General features: G+C 43.8%; 3 protein-coding genes across 5 annotated transcripts; 2 read left to right on the top strand and 1 right to left on the bottom strand.

Annotated features, from left to right (window-relative positions):
- The first annotated feature begins 2342 nt into the window (after positions 1 to 2342).
- Positions 2343 to 3554, top strand: msmp1 (microseminoprotein, prostate associated 1). The gene is made up of 3 exons (XM_076092588.1): positions 2343 to 2451; positions 2548 to 2656; positions 3300 to 3554. Exons 1-3 carry the CDS (start codon positions 2343 to 2345, stop codon positions 3469 to 3471), a joined length of 390 nt encoding a protein of 129 aa, XP_075948703.1. The 3' UTR covers positions 3472 to 3554.
- A 400-nt stretch (positions 3555 to 3954) lies between these two features.
- On the bottom strand, positions 3955 to 7977 carry rgp1 (GP1 homolog, RAB6A GEF complex partner 1). Its single transcript, XM_076092587.1, has 9 exons — positions 7627 to 7977; positions 7267 to 7382; positions 6808 to 6941; positions 6540 to 6623; positions 6158 to 6307; positions 5650 to 5796; positions 5297 to 5424; positions 5019 to 5196; positions 3955 to 4662 (listed from the first exon to the last, which is right to left on the bottom strand). Exons 2-9 carry the CDS (start codon positions 7380 to 7382, stop codon positions 4439 to 4441), a joined length of 1161 nt encoding a protein of 386 aa, XP_075948702.1. The 5' UTR covers positions 7627 to 7977; the 3' UTR covers positions 3955 to 4438.
- Positions 7978 to 8317: 340 nt separating this feature from the next.
- On the top strand, positions 8318 to 19873 carry gba2 (glucosidase, beta (bile acid) 2). Of its 3 annotated transcripts, none has more exons than XM_076092584.1 (19): positions 8318 to 8390; positions 8521 to 8614; positions 8848 to 9524; positions 12177 to 12268; positions 12486 to 12601; positions 13011 to 13229; positions 13324 to 13563; positions 13775 to 13877; positions 14378 to 14531; positions 15025 to 15150; positions 15250 to 15434; positions 15677 to 15781; positions 15875 to 15982; positions 16085 to 16236; positions 16389 to 16495; positions 17368 to 17510; positions 17796 to 17911; positions 18222 to 18413; positions 18614 to 19873. In XM_076092584.1, exons 3-19 carry the CDS (start codon positions 9331 to 9333, stop codon positions 18866 to 18868), a joined length of 2607 nt encoding a protein of 868 aa, XP_075948699.1. In that variant the 5' UTR covers positions 8318 to 8390; positions 8521 to 8614; positions 8848 to 9330; the 3' UTR covers positions 18869 to 19873. The 3 variants fall into 3 exon arrangements, with proteins under 3 accessions (XP_075948699.1, XP_075948700.1, XP_075948701.1); XM_076092585.1 differs by having other exon boundaries at positions 8521 to 8701; XM_076092586.1 differs by lacking the exons at positions 8318 to 8390; positions 8521 to 8614 and adding an exon at positions 8730 to 8745.
- Positions 19874 to 21182: the final 1309 nt, after the last annotated feature.

Below are 21182 nucleotides of genomic sequence, written 5' to 3'. Positions count from 1 at the left end.
GTCTCTATGGAAGATATTTATCGACTTTGAAGAAGTCCCAACAAACGCAGCCCTTTGACCAAACACGATGACAGCCCCTCGAACTTTCAAACAGAAAGTTCTCCCCAATTAAAACGCACTTGTCTCCAATTAAGTGCATATCCGTGAAGGGCATCGGGTGTGTGAGAGGAAAATCCTCATCTTTTGTTTTGATGAGGTCCTCCCATTTCATCAACGCTGACGACAAACGGTTGTCAAATCAGGGTGTGAACTCATCGCCAGGGTGTTGTATGGGACCCACAGGCTCTGAAGAGGTCAGCACCACCCGAGTTGAACTTATGGAAGAACATCTGCCGTTAAAACTGCTTCCATCCTCTGAAACAGCATCTGAATCAAATATATTGAAGGAGGAGGAACTGACCTCTGACATGCTCAAACCATCTCTGCTTACAGGTGTTAATATTTATATAGTTACCTGTATATTTCTCATTTTAATGACAACAGTACTTGAACTCCAGCAAGTCTTCATATAAACAACATACAGCTTGAGACAGGCAACCATGAGTCACTGATGAGGGAGGCTTATCAACACTCTCCGACTATTGTGGAGGTACCAGAGAAAAGGCACGTTAAACAGCATGTTGTGAGGCCCCGGGGCCTCCTGTGAGAAGAGTTTTCCTATGATCTCTCACATCAGACAGCAAACAACTGGGAGAAGATGAGCTAATGTACTGTTGGCCCAGGCAGCTATACTACGCTGCGTTGTCAGGTCAGATTCAATTTTATATTTTTAAGATAACACAGAAATGGGCACGCCTGCACAACAACGTACTGTAAACTAGATTCCAATGGATAATGGATTTTTGGGTCTGATGCAGATATTTAAATCAACGATATAAAGGCCAAATAATGTACACAAGGACAAGTATTTAAGTTATGAGAGTAATGACATCCTGTGGTAAAAAAAAGTTGGGACAGAAGTACAAAAGTGTATAAAAGGTATAAAAAAAATACATTTATTCTATTCACAAGGTCCACTTATTTGGTTTTTCCATTTCTTTCAGCCACATCTCATAACCTTTTGTCAGTGGATGAAGATCATGGGAGACATTGCTGAAAGCTCCAGAAAAACAATGGTGAATTATTGCTTTGACAACATTTTAGTCAACATCTACAAATCAACTTCTGTTGAAATTGTGCATTAAATACTTTTTTCTATATTACTTTAAGCATCGTTTCTCTGCAATATTGTATTTTCATTATTATTTACTATTATACTAAAAATCCAATACCGTCTGATAATATCGATCCTCTGATATGACGGTTGAGCTCTACAGAAGAAGTTGTATATATGATATTAAATCTAATACATAAATACCATTGTAAGTCTTTGTAGGTGTCCATCATTCCTTTGGGGTTGGACGGTTGGACCCGCATGAGGACACAGACTGCAGTTAACGATGTGACATCATACCTCATCATCACACATGAGATAATCCTGCTGAGGTAGACTGAGGGGTCAGAGGTGACAGCGGGCCCCTGCAGCAGAAATGTGTGCAGACTATAGTGTGTATCACGAGATGGGTGAGAAAACCAACAATGTCTCTGAACTCTACTGGAGGGACGAACATCATTCTCCCAAAAGAAGATAAGGTAAGACTTTTAAAGTGGTTTGAGATCTGGTGACTGCTAGTAATTTACATGATGTTCATACTCATCAAACCCTTCAGTGACTCCTTGTGACTTGTAGTGAAGCATCTGCATAAAATATGTTTCTCCACTAAAGTATGTAATGTTTTCTGTTAACTTGAAAGGCAGATCATCAGAAGCTCTTTTAACTGTATTTTGAGTCTAAACATTTGATTTATTAATGTCAGTAGATCAGTATTTAGGCATGTGTTTTACATGCGCATTAGTCACTATGAGAGGTTGAATGGTGATGAATCATGTTTGATAATTCCATTCCATCCCTCTCTCCTCTCTCTCTCTCTTGCTCCGACTCTCCTTGGACCTCACCCCTCTCTCTCTCTCTCCCTGCCCTCCATCTCACCCCTCTCCTTCCCGTCCCTCTCTTAGTCACCACATGGATGTGTCATCGTTTCTATCACTTTAGAGGTTCATGCCCGCTGAAGCGCAGCGAGGTGATCTCCGGAGTGCCAAAACCGCGCCAAGATCTTTACCTCCTCCAAGCAAACCACCACCTCCTGATTCCCCAATGGATGGCACCGCCGACACCGTCCTCAGCCAGGCCTGTGGGCCAACATGACGGTGCTGACCACACCTCCACGCCGTGGTCGTAAAGCCCCGGGATGTATAAATAAGGGAGTAAAGGGAGAAGGGGAGCTAGAATCTGACCAGACCAGATGAAGATGGAGCTCGCCGGGGTTAACTGGATGCTTGCAGCTGCAGTGTTTCTTCTGTGCACCAGTGGTGGGTCTGCTGCACCCATGTTGTGCCACTTCAACTCCAGAGGTAAGATACCGTGCTCTAAAATCTTATCTTGACTTAAGGAATGAAATATTTATCTCCATTCTTTGTTAATCAATATTTGACTGCCATGTGTTCCAGAACTGTGTGTGTTCGAGGGGAGGCACTACACGCTGGGTGAAAGCTGGATGGACAACGCTTGTATGCAGTGCACCTGCCTGCACCCCGTCGGCGTCGGTTGCTGCGAGACGTGAGTAAACAAACGACCTGTGTGGTTTTGGTGTCCAGGTGCCAACAGTTAGGATAGCTTCAGAGAGACGGAACAAGAGAGTAGAAGTTACTTCATAGTGGTGGATCTAAACTGATGTCTTCATACAGTGGAGTAAGCATTCATCAGTGGCTCAGTGGTACTATTTTATATACTTGAGAAGTTTAAGGATACATTAAATATCATATTTTATACTCACATTTTTCTAGATATTTTATAAGTGTATCATATATTATAACTGAAAAACTAGCATATTTCTCTCTGATGTGTAGTAGAGAAGACATATAAAGTAGCATAGAATGGAGGTTATTACGTAAGGTACAAGTACCTCAAAACGCTACTTCAGTACAGTGCTTGAGTGAATGGACTTAGTCACTTTCCACTACTTGCATTAAGGGCTCAAGAACATTTCGGATGCTTTTATTCAGGCCCTTTTCTTAACTATTTTGGAAGATTAACTCTATAACCTGCAACTTCTGTTGATTGTTAGGAACAGTGTTGGGAGTTTACAGTCCACTTTACAGAGAACAAAGTTTAGCGTGCAGGGGAAAGTGTTTTTTTTAAGCCATAAGAGTGCTTGAAAAACTGCACAGAATTCTTCTCCTTTACCTTGATAACTGTCCAGGGTGCATCGGCCGGTGGATTTCCCTGCGTGGTGTGAGATGCGGGTGGAGTCATTGACTTGCAAAGCGTCCCTGGTCCAGACAGCCGACCCCCGCTTGCTCTGCTACCCTGGTGAGGACATCAGGGACCCCGGCCAAGGATCGCTTCAGCTGCAGCAACACCTCGTGGGGTAGAAAACTGCTGAGACCAGCAACTATCTGCTCAATCGATTCGCCTGTGAAACCAATACTCACGATAGTTAAATACCAGTAACCACTTTTATATACATACTGTACTAATATAAAAACTTTAACGGCATCTGTGCTTTTTGGATTGTATGAAGGAAATGTGAGTGAAGTACGTCTGTGAAAATATATTTAAGTAAAAATCCAGCAGAGAATATTTTAACACTGAGCTGACCAAATGATGCACCTCAGTAATACATCTAAAAATGTTTAGGCATCATTGTTGTTTTTTTAAATTAGTTATTAGAGTAGGTTGTTGTCCGATTCTTTAATTAATCCAATAATTACTAATTGTAAATATATTACTTCCTGTTGGATTTGACCTGTTCTCTGCTGTAACCCATTTACGCTCAAAATAAAAATCTTGTTTACAAAGAGAAAGTGTTTTGTGAATTTTGTGAATTAATGATGGAGTTCCTCACATGTAATCTATCAAATTTAAATCACACTTTTTATTATTTTTTCTCTTGTGGTATTTACATCTTGATAAAGCTTTTGCTCAAGCTGAGAAAAAAAAAAAAAAAACAGTTTACAATAAAACCATTTTGAGTGAGAGACTTTTTTTCCCATAAAATGAGAAATAGAGAATCAAAAGTGAAATAAATACAGAAATATACATCAACCACGGAGATAGTTGCACGTCATAAGGGTCCAAAAAGTTAAGACGCACTGCAAAATGCATATGAAAAAAGGCAAAACATAAGTTGCATAATATACATATGGAATCATCACTGGCACTGCATATACAAGAGAAACAAAAATAATGCTCCTTTGTTACTGAAATGTATACCTCTGTTCTCATCTGCAAAGAAAAACTGAAAAAAAAACTGTCTCTGTCTCTCTCACACACACGCACACGCACACACACATATCCTCAGAAACACAGTAACTCGCGACTATCTCTCGTTCACAACAGTCAAATACTGATGCTGTTGGTCCCTGTAAAATGGGACATGTAGGACGCCAAGGCCGGGTTGGTGGGCAGGACTTTGATGGGCAGATCCCAGCTGAAGGTGTCCACGTCGACATGCTCCGCCCCTGCCCAAACTGTGACCTCTGATTGGTTCTGCAGAACTGTGGGCGGTTCCATGGGCTCCCGGGCGGTGACGAATTCAAAGTGAAGGCGCCACCTCAGCATCACTGTACAGGCAGAGTTCAAATGTTTGGTGGTTCAGTTGATGTGTGATTTATAAGTGAGGATTCTGAAGTTATCCTAAAGCATTTTTTTCTTGACTTCAAAGCGGATTTTTGGCCATTTATTTACTATGGACATCAGCGATAATGATAACCTCAGAAAGTGTAAGTCACAACGAATCTACAAATATGAATATTATGTTTGTGGTCAAATTGTGGTCAAAAACTCCACATGGTGCTTTTACCTGGGTGGGACAAATCTGTCAAAGTTTTCACTTTATATGTGTAAAATGCTCCACATGTGACGTGTGAATGATTTCTATTAACATTAAGAATATTAAGTATATCTGCCGATGACTGACCGATGTCTGTGCTGAAGCCCGGCGTGACGTTGAGGGGGACAGGGAGAGAGAAATGGCTGGAGGCCGTGTGGAGGCAGGACTCCATGTGTCGGCCGTGTCCAGTCACACTGATGACCTGTCCGGGGCGCCGCTGGTACTGCTGCTGGATCTCCTCCTCGTTCTGAAGGCTCACAGAATACTGGAAGACATACACACAAATATAATTAAAGTCTTAAAAACAAATGCACAAAAACAGAGGGAGCAGAAATGTACAAAAAAAAGTAGACCGGCAAACAAACCTGCAGGCAGGGAATGTCTCCCTCTGAGAAGTTGAATGTGCCGATGATGTCCTCCCCGAGTCTGTAAACCATCTTGAAGATGCAGAACTTTGCCACTTTCCCACGAACATTGGTGATATTAAACATCTCTGGACAACACAAAGGAACACACAAGCCATCCAAATAAAAAACAGTGGAAAACATTATTCAGAAAAGAAGATTAAAGTAGAATAACAGTATTATTTAGAGGCCCAGAGACAATAAAATAGCAATAATAACTTAAACAGACAAACATGGATCCTGCTTTGGGTCGGGTTATATAATACAGTGCTTTAAACTATAACAAAGAGCAGCGAGACAGAGCAGTGACTCACGGGGGCAGCGTCTTGAGGTAGTGACCATCAGCATGTCCAATGCTCTCTCCAAAGGCCGAGCATCCCTGCGGCTCGCTTCCTCTTCCTCCAGGAACGGGTTGGAGGGGGAAACCTCCTCGTCCTGGGGGAATGGAGGCTCCGGCATGCCTACAGGTTGGACAGGAAAATGTCAAAATGCAACATTTCTCAGCGTGATAGAAGTCAAATGACATCGAAAGAATTTTTGCAACTGCCTTTGTAGGCGAGGCACTAAACTGTTGTTATTTCTACAGACCCAAAGAGTAGAATAAATGGCTAAATAAACTGGTCCCTTTCCTTTGTTTTAATCAGCATTCATCCGGTTGTTACTGTACTTTTCATCATTCTGTTCTTCATATATAATGCTTTAGTAGAAGTAATCATTTCTCCTGCGGCTTCAAAGTGTAAGTGACACACCTCATTAGCGCTGGAATCTTTGCAGCACACAATGCGAGCAACTGAAATTAAAAGTAGTCCAAATGCAGCTCACCTTGCAGAACCAGCACTCTGAAGGGAACCCGGAGTAGTTTGATCGGAGAGTTGACTCTCTGGCAGCCGATGGTCAGTTTGTAGACGTACTTCACCGCCTGACCACGGAAACTAGGAGGACCATCTACGGGTACGATCTCACTGTATGAATCTGTGGGAGAGCGAATACGCAGGTCACACTGAATCACAGAAACAAATATGTTATTTTATATATGTTGCAAAAAATACTGGATAAGAAATGTTTAACATCTCTATGATGTAAAGTTGTTGTCATTTAGACGAGCAATCTCTGTGGTTTTTCTTTCTTTCTTTTAAAAGTAGCCTTATTGTGTCATAGTTCTATGACTTATGTTAATATGTTTGTCACATATGTACACACATACAGGTTTTGCTCTCCCCAGGGTCCAGGCGCAGGTCACAGAATAATATCTTAGGTGGTGTGTCCAGAACACACTGACCTCTCTCTCCTGTTAAAGAAAGCATTTTACACATGAAGCAATAAGGCTATTAAAACAATGCTAATAATATCCAGAGCATTTTAAAATGTTGTTTATCTTAAAACATAACACATACTCCATGTAAATATGCTCCAATGAATGTGTTTATATGTGTGATAGTGATTTTGATTTCTGCTTATCTCAGATTACTAACCTCTGTTTGGAATGAGCACCGTGTTGCTCTCAGCCTGGACGTCCTGTTTGTTGCCCTGGGCCGGCAGAGCCACTCTGTTCTCACTGGCATGAAACTGACAGTGGATCTGGGCACTGGCCCATGCCAGCATCTCACTGGGACACAGCCAGAAAACACAAGGGGAGTTTACAGAGTGTCCTGCGTCACATGGTCCATGTCCACACGGGGTTACAATTTGTGTAAAAATAATAACATACAGATCCTGAATACTATATTATCTGCCCTTGGGAATTGCCAGTAGTGGGGTACCATCCCTTGTTTGTGCACACAAGGACCTTAGTCTACCATCTACATATTTAATATATGATTCTGTCTAGTACTCTTTGCTGATTTGGATGTTGTCTCAGACAGAAATTGGCATCTCTAGGTCTTATTTTCAGGTCTGTGATGAATAAAGAGGTGAAGGGAGTTCAGTCCTACCAGCTGGCTGAGGTGGACAGGTGGGACATCGGGTTGGTAAAAGTTATGAGACTCTCCATGAGCTCCCCGGCGAGAAACACGGGGCCCCGGGCCATGGAGGCCACCACCTCGATCATCTGTAACCACACACACCGACAACACCAACGTTACGTAACCGACATTAAACATAAAATCACTGTTATGGAAAATAAAATGCATTGGGATCCGAAACACTTTGTTATCCTAGCAAGATGATAATTAAGTTAGCTGAGTTTTCATACACTTATTACCACAACAAGCAGACTGGAGACAGAAGTTAACTTGTTTGGTGTCGCTTGCTAGCTAATGGCTGCTGTTTCAAGGGGTAATTTCAATGCATACCTTTGAACAGACAGTAGCAGTAGACAGTAGTCTTATCACAGGGTGCACCTAAATTTGCTTCTTGAGTAAAACGATGCACAATTTGACTTTCTTTCCAGAAGAACTAGGCATTGCGTATATGGTTAGCTAGCGTTCCAGCACAGCTACAGCAAACAAATCAACATCCGGGTGCTTTACGACCAATCACGAACCAAGGAAAAGTAAAACTCCTAGATAACAACAAGTATCAGAAAAAAACTAAAATAAATATATTAGTATAGGATCTGTTTAACATCATAGTGGTATCTCAATCGTTAGTCTGAAAGAATCGTATGTCTGAAAGAATAAAAAAGCGCAGTGTAGAATCCCAGTAATAGGTTTTGGTCGGCCACTTAGAAGCCGTCCCGTGGCACAGGAGACCAGAGGTGGACTGTTGCTATGGTAACTAGTAGGGAGTTGTAAACTCAATATTTACAAATAATCTTTGTTTTTGTGCGCCAATACTGTCGCAATCGACATAAGTTGTTTTATAAGCTTTATATAAACAGCAAGGTTTTTTTAATGTGCCGATGAATGTCAGTTGGAGGCAAGATTAATACGTGGGGGTGAATGTAATCCCCCCCTTTATACCCATAATGGTACAGCCTTAGCAGCGGCTTTTCTGCGTTGGTTGATAAATCCCTGGGTCAGGTTTGTCAGACATAAATGACTTCCAGGCTGTTCACCGATTTTGACTTCATTAAACTACCAGCAACAATTAGCCATTCTTTGATATTCCGTCTAAGGTAGGCTCAGTAGCTTGGTTGTAGTTTGGATCTGCCAATATTGTAAAAGGAGGCGGGGTATGCGATGGCAACCTGCGCGCTCGTGCTATCTGAGAGTTAACGCTGAGGGCATAAAACACTCTTTTACCAGTGACAAACGAAAACGATTTCCATCCAGAGCGCCTTGCTAACCGACAACGCAGAGCTCTGGTGTGTAGCAGCAGTGGGATGACGCGCTGACTCCGGTATTTACAAAAAAAGAATCAACTCTTTTTAATGGCTAGTTAGCTAGTGTTGTTAGCCACTGCTACATGGGGTTGTTTTAGCAAACGGTACGTCATTAATGGCAAAGGTGATCTAAACCTACTGTTGCGACGTAGGTTACTTTGACGCATGCTTGATCTCAACCGTCCTCCAGTTTAAATGTGATCACTCCGTTTTAACCCATTTTGTTTGATCCTCTTTGATCTCATTGCAGGTGTCCCGATACGTCCTGTTGGTCTTAAGCTGCCATCCATCCAGCTGCTGCTGACACACACTCCATTGCAAAAGGGGAGCAAAGGGGTCTGTAACCTCCTAAAAACAGGAATCCAAGGGTGTTGTTGATGCAACTTGCTGCATCTGGTCCCCGATGATATAGAGGCTAATTTCTCTTGTGGATAATAACAATGTTATAATGGCACTGGGACCTTCTACACGAAGGAGCAATTATTTTCCTGCAGGTATTCAGAGCTGGTGAACCGAGAACCGTTTTACCGCCACAGGAATGATTCTTTGAAGCCCGGTGATCCAATTATATAATTCACATGGAGCTCTTCAGCATTTCTGCTCCATATTGAATGCACGATAAACTCACTCCTTTGGCAAAAAGCTGGTGACAACTCCCCGTTTGTAATCCCAAAGTGTTTTTTTGGCCTCCATTCGTACATACTTTAAGCTCCCCATTGGGTATCCTGCTAAAATGAACACGGAGTGGGGTGAGAAATCCTCAGCGGACCTCATGAGTAGCTATGTCTCTAAGGAAGTGGGATGTGGAGTACCCAAGGAGGGTTGGCGGATCTGTCTGGCGCACGAGTTCAAGGAGAAGAGGAAGCCCTTTCAAGCAAAAGACGTCTCACTGTCCAACGTCGTGGAGCACATCGGGCTCGGAATCAGGTGAGACACCCGAACCCTCGTGTACAGTACAAACCACTACACATGCACTACTGTTCACACGCAGTACACTTGAGCACAGTTGAAATACTCTGAGTTGAGACACTGATTAATTAAATGAGAAGGGAGTATTTATTTATGGCAGTGTAAAAATCAACACGTCTGTAAGTCCATACCCAGTTTTCTATGACGATGAAAGCCACATCTGAGAGATTGTTACCATACAAGCTGTTCAGTCGACACACTTATGTCATCGCAACCTGTAGTCTGCACCACGTTAACCCAGGATGTGAGTGTTTCCTCGGTGTAGCACCAGGGGAGGCCGTAGCCTATAGTGTCATGTTTCTCAACCCACGACAGGGAGCAGGTGTGAAGCACAATCCTGCCTCAGAGAAATCGTCCACATTAATTAAGGCAGTTCAGCATTCATCCCAGTAACCCAGTATTAAACCAGCTACTTCTTCAGAGCACTGCAGTTAAAACTGACTGCCACGGCTTTCTCAAAGTCTTGAGGAACAAGTGAGTTGCTGTGTCTGTGTGTCTGCTTGTAAAGCTTCCAGAGAGGGTACTGCTTAAATCTCTGCAGCTGAAGTGTCCCCCTCCAGTACCATCTCAGATCACAGTCCTCGACATCTGCCGATCTGATCGCGTTTGTTTTGTTCTGACAACCTGCTGACATCCGAGACTCAAAGTGAGGCATCCTGCAGATGTGGTGGATTGTTGGGCGCTGGCCCATAAACACTTCCTCTCACTTAGTTCAATCCTGAGAGTGTGTGGGAGTGAGTCAGATGTGACCGTCATCAGGCGATTTAGACTCAGATGTGTTTACTTGTTGATGACCAAATTTAAGTGTATTTAAGTGAATAACTCAAGCCTTTATATACCGTCACCTCTGCTTCTTTTTCACACTGTGACACCTGCGGTGCAATGTTACAACAGAGCTCGTTCATGCTCGATACGACACGTCTTTTTCTTTACAGCTGTGGTGAAACCACATAGAAGCACTTTAAGTTAACATTGAGCCACAACCGTGCTTCACTTCAAATCTGTTGCAATGTTGCTGCAAAACTAAACACACACTGCTCCCTCAGTTTAGGCCAATGCAAACAAAAACTCTGTGGCGGCATTTGACAATCATTGTACAGATTATGCTGGAGGAGGTTGTTTGGAGAGGGTTAAAACCCTGTTGTACTATTCAACCCAAGTAGAGACACACCTTCAGCTCTTCATCATTGGAGGGAGAGGTTTTGTAATGTAGGATTACTAGAATACAAAAAAAAGGTTCAAGGAGCAGAAGTGGTAGAAAAATAGATATATACTGTCAATTATTTAGGCTTTTTGCACAGTACACTGTACCTAAAAACAAACTGTGGAACAAGATGCCTGCGCACAGGTTAGATTGAGGTTAGCACACTGTACGTGGCCTGTATTCAGAGCCAGATCAGGGCGAGGACTGACCGTCTGCATTAGAGCCGAGCCGCAGAACAACAAGATCCCGACAATAATGCAACCTGCCGCGGCTTCAAATAACTCTCTTTAACTGATCCTATTCATCTCCCGAGTGGAGCGGACCATTGTTGCTTTTCCTCTGACATCATTGTTTGCAATACAGTCCGGCCCTGCGTTGGCATTCACAGTAGTTTTGCAGCTGCATGGGATCTTCCCTCAAAACCAGCAGAAAGCCCCTTTGTGGATGACTCGTTATTGATTATTTTGGTGTGCAAACAAGATCGTAATGCTGAGCACAAAGCTACATTACACACAGCAAAAGCCATATTTCTAAAAAAGGGAGCGTTTAGTCCGTCATCTACTCTCAAAATTGATGATTCATGAGACGAGATGCTTCAGGATCTAAATGGCTTACTGCCTGCTTAGCAGTACAACCCTGCTATACAGGCAGCAACACAGAGGTGTTTGTCGAAGCTCGTGCTCTCTGGTTTGCTCCAGTTGAGGGGTCCCTAAACCGTTTAACGTGCGCCCAGATAAACCTGCCTTGGATCACGCATGGATGAGGGCGTAAACATGATCCCTGGTGGTGTTAATACAAGAGATTTGCATTAGAGCAGAAAGTCCACCGCGTCCGGGAGTTCAGAACATAAATGACTCGCGTTAACCGCGATCTTCTGATCCTCGGGCCCCGTGAGCCGTTTGAAACCTTTTGTAACGCAGCCTCATTCATATTTTACACCACAACCACGGTGTGATGGCGAGTGCTGCAACTGGACACACATTCCTGCACACGTGTTACACATACTCGCACCGCTAACATGAGTCAGGTAAGAGTAGAGCGGCCACTTTGACTTCATTCCCCTCAACTTACAAGTGCTTCCTGTATGCAGCTGCACAATTCCCTCTTTTCTCTTCCAGTGCTCAAGGATTAAAAATGCCCTTTGAACACGCACGGAGAAAAAGCATGTTAACCAACTGCACATGTGCTTGTGTTGGTTAATTATTAACTCATTTGATAAGAGCAAGCCTATTCATAACCCTGTAACACATGACTGTAGTTAGGGTGTCATGCTAAGCTGTGTTATAACTGACTGAATATTTGCTGATTTCCTCACTTGTTTTCAGCCATCTTCATTTACTTTGACCTCTTCCACGTATGATTGTAAGGTGATCTGTGTGCTTGATGGTGTGTTTGTGTTCGTCCAGGTATCTAAAATGGTGGTACAAGAAGACCCAGGTGGAGAAGAAAGCTCCATTCATTGATATGTTTCGTGCCCAACCCTTACGTCAAATATACGGTGAGTTCAGGATCTCACAAGGGGCGATTCGATTCAGTGATAAATGATCCAATGGATGCAAAGTAAAAACATCAATACATATAAACACCTTTAAAAACTGTATGGATGGATGGTGCCTCTAGCATTCGTCTACATCGTCAGTGTTTAAGGTTGGCTCTGATCCTGTACTATTGAATCAAAACTCTATTAAAAGTTGACGCCATACTCTAAATTGCAGGAGCTCCACTTGGCGGCATTGGAGGAGGAACCATCACCAGAGGTTGGAGGGGGGAGTTCTGCAGATGGCAACTTAACCCTGGGATGTACCACTACAAAACTGTCTCAGCAAACCAGGTACGCATGATCTCAAATAGACGGAGGCTGGTGTGAAAGCATACATCATAAAAAAAACAACACTAAAGGATATTTAGTTACTTTGGTCCTTTTATATCCTGTATAATTGCACGCTAACTGATTTGTATCTCGGCAAACAAACAGAGAAGTACCAGATTATTTACAGTAGTCATGGTGTTGTTTGATTAAAGGGTGTGACTCTTTGTTCCTGAAAAAACCCGCTCTCTTGCTGTTCTTGTCATAACGACTTCCACCTGAACGTATAACCAGCAGCTGGATGCACAATCAGGTTCAGACATTTCACCCAAAGGGTTGTCAGAGGGCATTCCGGGACATGTAATGTCTAATGTCTTATCTTTTAACTTACGCAAAAACATTCCCTGTATTCACATCCTTTTTCTGTTCTTAGTTCACAGTGTGTCTGCGTCGGGGGGGGCAAACAGTTTACCAGCAGGTGTTGTCCGTAGAGCGTCCTCCCACACTACAAGGCTGGAACTGGGGCTACTGCGGAGAGTATGCCTTCTATCACGCCTTGTACCCCCGCGCCTGGACCGTCTACCACCTGCCGGGACAGAACGTCACATTAACCTGCAGACAGATCTCCCCCGTCATCCCGCATGACTACCAGGTAACTCAAACAATCCCAATATAGTTATTCTACCTTTGTCAGACCTGTGCATTTGATTTGATATGAGAATCCATGTTTATCTACTTTTCCTCAGGACTCTAGTCTCCCAGTGGCAGTATTTGTGTGGGACATAGAGAACAACAATGACTACGCTCTGGATGTCTCCATCATGTTCACGATGGTCAACGGGTCGGGTCACAAGGACGACAAGAGCGGGGGACACTGGAATGAACCATTCCACCTGGAGAAGGAGGGGGAGGCGGTGTCCGGGGTCTTGCTCCATCACTGCCCTACAGTGAACCCTTACACTCTGTGCATCGCAGCCCGAGAACAGGTTTGAGTTACAACTTTTTAGCAGCTTCCGAGGTTTTTGTGGTAGATTGTACTGTAAGCAGCTGAGCAAGCAATCCCCAAGGAATAAACAGGATTTGCAACAATAGTCTCCGTTATCTGGAAGTGGATTTATAAGAATCAACTGGTTGTGGAATCTGTGGTGTTAGTGAGCATTAGGTTTTAGATTTACCAGGAGTGTTTGTGTGTAACAGCCTGACAGGGAGGTCAGTCACCAGACAGCGTTCAGTCCAAAGGGAACCTGCAGCGGCCTGTGGAGTGACCTCATCACTGACGGACGGCTGGACTCGCCTACAGGTCAGTGCTGAGTTACGATTAATCCCACTGCTTGTCTTGGCAAGACCCGCACCTGCGTAGCATTCAAGCGCTACGAGTGGCCAAATGTTCATGCTCGTCAAAGTAGTAGTAACCCGCTTTGTTCCAAGTCCTAAGCCCCGACCAGTGGGCTATCCTGACCCCCAACTACTCCACGTCAATGCCAAACATTCACCATTCGTCTCTTCCTCAAACAGCTACGCAGGGCGGGTGTTGAAGAAATGCAGCGGGATCCACAATTATAAGTGTTTAAAAACAGACTGCGGAGAGATGAGACGGTCATGAAGCAGAAACATGAAAAAGTCGAAAGAAGTAGAATGAAAGAAACTGATTCACAGTAAAAAAAAACACCCACAATAGCAATACATGACTCGAGCATTAAACACTGTGAGCAGACACATTAAACATGCGGGGTAACATTTGGTGCAACCAAACCAAACTCAACCTGTCAAAACTCTAAAGTTGAACTCTTACCGCTGCAGGATCCAGCCCGCCGACGCCGAAGGGAGAGAAGGTGGCAGCAGCGCTGGCTGTGGGCTGCTCAGTGCCGGCTCAGAGCCGTAACAGCCTGGAGTTCTGCCTGTCCTGGGACATGCCCACCATCACCTTCGGCTCTAGGGAGAGGGCACACCTCAGGTACGTCAAACACACAGGAACGTAACCAAGCTACGGGGATCTTTCTCCCTTTTACATTTGGTACTTTTAACTGAAAAAAAGACCACACTGGTGTTGTCAGTGTTGAGCTTAAACGCAGCTTGTGGCTGTCTGTGCTAAACCCTCTTTTTTTTTTAAATCCCTGTCACAGATGCATTCTTCACATACTGCAGCACAACAATTTTCTTCCATGAATCATTCACAGTGACGAAAGCACACGTCTCCCTAATTGCAAAGAAAAACCCTTCAGTGACAACCAAACATACTTTCAATGTCATGTCTTGAAGCCTTGAAACTGCCACACCTCTGACCTCACTGTGGAATACTGTGACGTAATGCGAAAGTCAGACGTACTAAGAAACAAAACTTTTGAAAAATATGAATCAAAACACAATGTTTTCTGCCGTCGTATTCGCCGATGAACATGAAGTGTCCTTGTGCCGCTAACATCAGCTTGTGTCTTTTCCGTTTCCAGGAGATACACTCGTTACTTTGGGAGCAAAGCGGATGCGTCCCCGTCGCTCAGCCACTACGCCCTAACACACTACAGACAGTGGGAGAAGAGCATCGAGGAGTGGCAACGACCCATACTGCAGGACAGGTATGTTGGAGTTGTAACAGCTCTGTAGGTTACATGAGAATAGTTTCCCATCAATGAATGCTTTTTCATTTATTCTGTCACCTTGGCTTGTTGTTGCAGCTCTCTCCCCTCCTGGTACAAGTCAGCCCTGTTTAACGAGCTGTACTTCGTGGTGGACGGAGGGACGGTGTGGACGGAGCTACCGGAGGACGCCGATGTCAGCGGCGGCGTGCGTAGCGAGGACGGGGGGCTGCCAGCTCAGCCCGCCGTCGTCAAGGAGTTTGGCCGTTTCGCCTACCTAGAAGGTGAACGCCAATGAACCGGGCGTCAGTCTGCAAGGCTAAACGCGATGGAGAGCAGCAAATGCATCTGCAACTATCTTGATAATTCGTTTTTTTGACAGTTGCATGTATCCAAAACTAAAAAACTGTTGCACAAGAAATAATTACACTAAACTGACACGCTTTCGGCTACAGTACTAACATTACACAGCCTTAGAAGTGGCAATACTTGTGACCCACATGACTAAGCTATTGTTGTCTCACAGGTCAGGAGTACAGGATGTACAACACGTACGATGTGCACTTCTACGCCTCCTTTGCTCTCATCATGCTGTGGCCCAAACTTGCCTTGAGTGTGCAGTACGATATTGGTGAGTGAAGTGTTTGTTAGTGTTTTATCAATTATCTACTGCATGTCTATTTGATAAAGAGTCATAGGTTTCACAGCAATAATCTCTTCTCAGCTGGCAGTGTAGTTCAGCAGGACCCAACAGAGAGGCTCCATCTGATGAGTGGGCGGTATTCTCCAGTCAAGGCCAAAAATGTGGTGCCTCACGACATCGGAGACCCAGGTAAGAGAAAGAAGATGCTTGATTTACTACATTTTAGGCAGTTCTCTTCTGTGCTGAGACTTTCCTTTAATCGTTTTATTGCCTCTCTCTACAACATGATAGATGATGAGCCATGGCTGAGGGTAAATGCCTACCTCATCCATGACACTGCAGACTGGAAGGACCTGAACCTGAAGTTTGTCCTGCAGGTCTACAGGGACTTCCATCTCACCCAGGACAGTCAGTACCTGCAGGACATGTGGCCCGTCTGCCAGGTATACCTGACCGATATCATCTTAGTTGTGCTGCATTTGACAGTTAGATCCCGTCTGTAGTAGTAACACAAAACACGAGTATACTGGATTAAATGTTGCTTGCTCAAGAGTTTTGTTCCACTCAGTCGTCTTTGTTCTGGTTGGTCTGCTAGGCGGTGATGGAGTCAGAGATGAAGTTCGACCTGGATGGAGATGGGCTGATAGAGAACTCTGGATATGCAGACCAGACCTATGACGGTTGGACGGTGACTGGACCAAGGTGAGAAGATGAGAAAAACATGGAAGCCCTGAAGTAACCATCAGTAGAGAAAAGGTTACAGAAATACGCAGATGAGTGATGATTATTCCTTAATCTCAGTACAGAGGACTCCCTCTCTTGGGTTGTCTTTTACCAATCAGCATCATGAAGAACGCCATGTCGAAACCTAAGCATGTTTTATTGACATGCTCACGATCTTTGTGTGTGCTAACATTTTTCCTTATAACTCTGAAGCTTTATGAACTTAAGTTTAGCACCACAGACAAATACTGGTTGGGTCATCCTCTTAAAGACCTAACTGCTACCCAGTCACCATTTACACACATTCAACACCTAATACCATTAAAATATATAATATTAATAATAATGTAGCCCCTCTATTTTGATTGAATTATATCTAATCCTTAAAAAAGGTCTTTTTAATTAATTGCACCCCTCAAAAGAAAGAAACCACTGTTCGATAATTGCATTTACGAATTCAAGTCTGAATTGGATGGAAGGGGGAAGGGAGCGAGGGAAGGAAATGGAAAAGGGATGAGTTGTGGGCAAGAGAATGACAAATGGAGTTGTGTATCGCTGCAGTGCTTCTCTAAATGTGACCCGAGGGGATGATTCAGAGGCTGTAGCCAAGATGAATGAGTTTGGCTTCGTAAACTGAGAGTTCCTGTTTTATACTTTCAGGCTGCAAGATTGTAGAAACAAGTTCCAAAGCTGGGAAATGAACTTAGGTCATGTGAGGACTAATGTTTAATTAGACTTGTAGATTCAAAGCAACTAGGGATCTTAATATACTGCATTTTCCCCCCACTGAAATATCTCAAGGTTTTTATGAAAATGACTTGATTTAAAGTCTTGTATTTTGTATTTTACAGTGCGTACTGTGGTGGGCTGTGGCTGGCGTCCCTGTGTGTGATGTGTAAAATGGCGAGACTGGTGGACAACGAGGAGACGTACCAACGTTACAGGGACATCTTGGACCGGGGCAGTGCTGCGTTTGACAAACTGCTGTGGAACGGTGAGTTACATGAAATCTCTGAATTAATAGTGAGAGGCATGACAAACTCATTTACTTACTATTACATCCAGTCTGTCACTCATCAGTGATTTAAAACAGTAAAAAAATTTCATTATAATATGTGGTCACGTTGTCGGTTTAGTTCTAGTGTGAGGGGGATTATATGTTGATTTTTGTAGGAAATTGTTGCATATAATACCTTTTTAAATCCCTGTTATTTCTACAGCTACGTTGCTTGAGTTGTGAACTGCCTTTACTTTCTTTCTATTTTCCTCTCATGTTTAGGCAAGTACTACAACTACGACAGCAGTGGAAGAGACCTTTCTAACAGCGTCATGTCTGACCAGTGTGCTGGCCACTGGTTCCTGAGAGCGTCCGGGCTGGGAGAGGGAGACTACAAGGCAAGTTCAAACGCAAGTGGCACCTTTAAACTGTAAGCAAGCTCCAATGAGCAGGGTGAGGGGCAGTGCAAAGCTAGATGGCTGAGGGTTGAAAATGATAATGCACATTATGCACCTGAGGCAGGAGAAAAGGAGAAGAGACTTATCTTAACTTGCGTAGGTCCGACAAAGAACAGGAAGTCCAGTCACATCCGAGCAGGTCTCAGACACCCCACCTTCCTCTCCTGTTAAGGTTGAAAAGGGCTATTCTGAGATTTTTTTTTCTTACGTCTCGTAGTCTCATTGTCACTCCCTCTCTCCCTCCTTTCAGGCTTTTCCAACAGAAAAAATCCAGAGCGCACTAAAATCTGTCTTTGACTTGAATGTGATGAGCTTCGCCGGAGGCCAGATGGGGGCAGTTAACGGCATGCGTCCTGAAGGAGTGCCTGACCGCTCCAGCGTCCAGTCAGATGAGGTCTGGATCGGAGTCGTGTATGGACTGGCAGCCACTATGATCCATGAGGTAAGCGTGTGTGTCTTTTAATAGCTACTTCACGTTCAAGGGGTAAAACAATACGCAAACACTCAGTCATTTATCATTCGGAGGCCTGCATACTTTCAAGATTTGTTGCAGTTCTGGGGTTAAAATTCTTGTTGTATTTGCATCTAAATGTTAACGCTTAGTCCAGTTATGCCTGACGTCTCTTGTCTTTTTTTTCTCAGGGTATGCAGGAGGAGGGTATGCGCACGGCGGAGGGTTGCTACCGGACTGTGTGGGAGAGGCTGGGCATGGCCTTCCAGACTCCTGAAGCCTACTGTGAGAAGAACATCTACCGCTCTCTGGCGTACATGAGGCCTCTGAGCGTCTGGGCCATGCAGCTAGCACTGAACACTTCACAGAAGGATCGGACCACATCGGCTGGAACTGGAGCCGCAGACGGAGAGCAGGGACAGGATCTGAGGGAACAAGAGAGCTAGTACCTGAGCCATTAAGACCGGTGGGGTTAGAAAAGTGCAGGTTCCTCTGAAAATGACCTGCGAACTCTCCTGCAGCCACCACCCTCATGTACACTCCCACCCTGCTGTTTGATTGGTTTTCTTGAATTAAATTCTCTAGTTAGTTTTCCTTCAGATGTTTGAGGCTCAAAGTCAGAACTGACAGAACTTCAGTAGCTACTGAACATCATATTGTTTGATGAGTTGAACATTTTCCAACAGACTGCAAAGGGTTTCTGATTTTCTTAAGTTGTGCAGTGTAGGGTGCTAACCAGGCAATGTCAAAATCATAGCCAGTGTGTATTGTTAATTAAAAATTGGCCTTGTGTTTCAGCAACATATTGTCTATTTGTACACATACATGAAAGCACTACATTTCACATGTAATTAATAATTCTATCATACTTGTAACTAGTTAATATGCTAAATATTTGAGGACTGTTTTGTCTTATTAGATCAGCCACATGTAGTCATTGTTGTCTTTTGACAGCCTGTGAGTGAATCAAACCAGATTTGAAAGATATAGACTCTTGAAATAAAAGTCAATTTGAGGATTTCCACTACTTGCATATGAATGCTCGGTGATGTAATATGCGATGAATAGTGTTGGAAATTAATTTTTTTTATGGCATTTGGTGCCTTGTTGCATGTTGGCCATACCTGCAGTATATTAATGTAGCGGCAACATTTAGTATGTTTTATAAAATCCAATACTCATGACAATCATGCTGAATAAATGACTGAATAAGATACAAAAGCAGGATCATTGTGTTGTTAATTAAATGTATATGGGAAAAAATGTCAGTAGTTAGGAAATACAAATAATAAGCTGCATGAGGCATAATGCGTTCATCCATGATTGTCACCAGCGCGGAGGCATTGTAAAATGTCCCGAGTCTAGTCTAGATTATATACTTATACTATCCATACATAGATTATTTTTATCTTCCAAGTTGATTGATTTCGTAGAATAAATGTTCTGCTGTCTTGGTGTCCTCAGGGTGTTGTCTGAGTGACTGGTGATGTGACTGGTAGATACCAAACATACTAAATAACATCCTCAAACTTTTTCTTTAATTATTATTGGGCAGTTTCCAGTTTTTTACACAAAACTTATGAATAAGCCACACTTTTATTTTCCTATCCTTACTTATATAACTAGGAAGGACAAAATATTAGAAACATTACTCAATAAAAAATAATATAATATATAAAAGAAAACAGCATATAATATATAAAAGAAAACAGCACCACAAACTACAGCCTTGAAATGACTACAATTAAATCAACACTTCTCTAAATCAGTTTCAACCAAATCTGAACATTGTAGCCATTAGAAAATATATACATAACTATATACATAAATTCCAGTGTCTATGCCTCTGGTAGGGGGTTAAACAAACCTATCTTTTGTTTTTTATGTCCTCCAACCACTGCTCCTTGGGGACATGCTCTACTGAGGGGCAGTATATTGTCCCCTTATACTGACTGTGTCCAGTCGCCGCCGTCCTGAACTGCCCGCATTTCTTGCACGTGTTGTGCAGTACTCTGCGGGTCAGCTTTCGGCGGACTGGAACACGAGCAGTAGCAGGAGCAGGAAGGGCAGCGGAGGTTCTGAAACCCAGGGCCTGTGGCACAGCAACGAGGGCAGGCACCTGTAAGGTCACTGGAGCCAGCATCGCCAGCTGAGGTGGAGCAAGGAAGAGGTGCTGCTGCGACACTGGCTGAGGGGCCGAGGGTGGAGCAGGCAGGAGCTGCTGCTGCAACACTGGCTGAGGGGCCGAGGGTGGAGCAGGGAGGAGCTGCCGCTGGGTATGCAGCTTCACAGCCGTCGGTGCTGCGACTGTGGTGGCCAAGACCTTCCTCTTCACCTGGCCAACAGTGCTGCCAGGCAGGTAGTACTGGTCAGTCAGGCCTAGCTGGGGGGATGCAGAAGGGGAGCGCACATTAGCAGGGGGTAGAGGGTTCCTTAGGTCCACCAGACACTCTGGCATGCCAGGCATGGACAGAGTTGACAGCTTGGCAGAATCATCCACAGCCTGAACAAAAAAATAGAGATGAGCAACACAATTTGAAGACAGTGAGATGGGACGAAAATAGATACAGTGATTGTATATCTTTACACATAATTATGTATTTATATACCCCAGACTTGTCAGGAGACGCTGAATCAAGCGCAGAGGAGACACCTGGCTGCTGCATGGTGGCAGAAGCCTGGGATCATGCAGCAGGCTGAGAGGAAGAGAGAGGTTCAGAGGACAGACAAGTCCAGGAGAGAAGAGAAGCTTGGGTCATT

The sequence above is a fragment of the Anarhichas minor genome, unplaced genomic scaffold (assembly GCF_050575085.1).
Source record: "Anarhichas minor isolate MPS153535 unplaced genomic scaffold, ASM5057508v1 ptg000016l, whole genome shotgun sequence".
Classification (NCBI taxonomy): domain Eukaryota; kingdom Metazoa; phylum Chordata; class Actinopteri; order Perciformes; family Anarhichadidae; genus Anarhichas; species Anarhichas minor.
The sequence above is the reverse complement of the archived record's forward strand: the minus strand, read 5'-3'. Positions and strand labels throughout refer to the sequence as shown.

Excerpts from the sequence above, each read along its gene's own strand:
- msmp1 (XM_076092588.1), top strand. The coding sequence starts at position 2,343 with ATGAAGATGGAGCTCGCCGGGGTTAACTGGATGCTTGCAGCTGCAGTG. Across the intron at positions 2,452-2,547 it reads GTGCCACTTCAACTCCAGAG|AACTGTGTGTGTTCGAGGGG; the intron begins GTAAGATACCGT and ends CATGTGTTCCAG. Across the intron at positions 2,657-3,299 it reads GGCGTCGGTTGCTGCGAGAC|GGTGCATCGGCCGGTGGATT; the intron begins GTGAGTAAACAA and ends ATAACTGTCCAG.
- rgp1 (XM_076092587.1), bottom strand. The coding sequence starts at position 7,382 with ATGATCGAGGTGGTGGCCTCCATGGCCCGGGGCCCCGTGTTTCTCGCC. Across the intron at positions 6,942-7,266 it reads CTGTCCACCTCAGCCAGCTG|TGAGATGCTGGCATGGGCCA; the intron begins GTAGGACTGAAC and ends GCTGTGTCCCAG. Across the intron at positions 6,624-6,807 it reads GGTGCTCATTCCAAACAGAG|GAGAGAGAGGTCAGTGTGTT; the intron begins GTTAGTAATCTG and ends TTTCTTTAACAG.
- gba2 (XM_076092584.1), top strand. The coding sequence starts at position 9,331 with ATGAACACGGAGTGGGGTGAGAAATCCTCAGCGGACCTCATGAGTAGC. Across the intron at positions 12,269-12,485 it reads ACCCTTACGTCAAATATACG|GAGCTCCACTTGGCGGCATT; the intron begins GTGAGTTCAGGA and ends TCTAAATTGCAG. Across the intron at positions 17,511-17,795 it reads TGACAAACTGCTGTGGAACG|GCAAGTACTACAACTACGAC; the intron begins GTGAGTTACATG and ends TCTCATGTTTAG.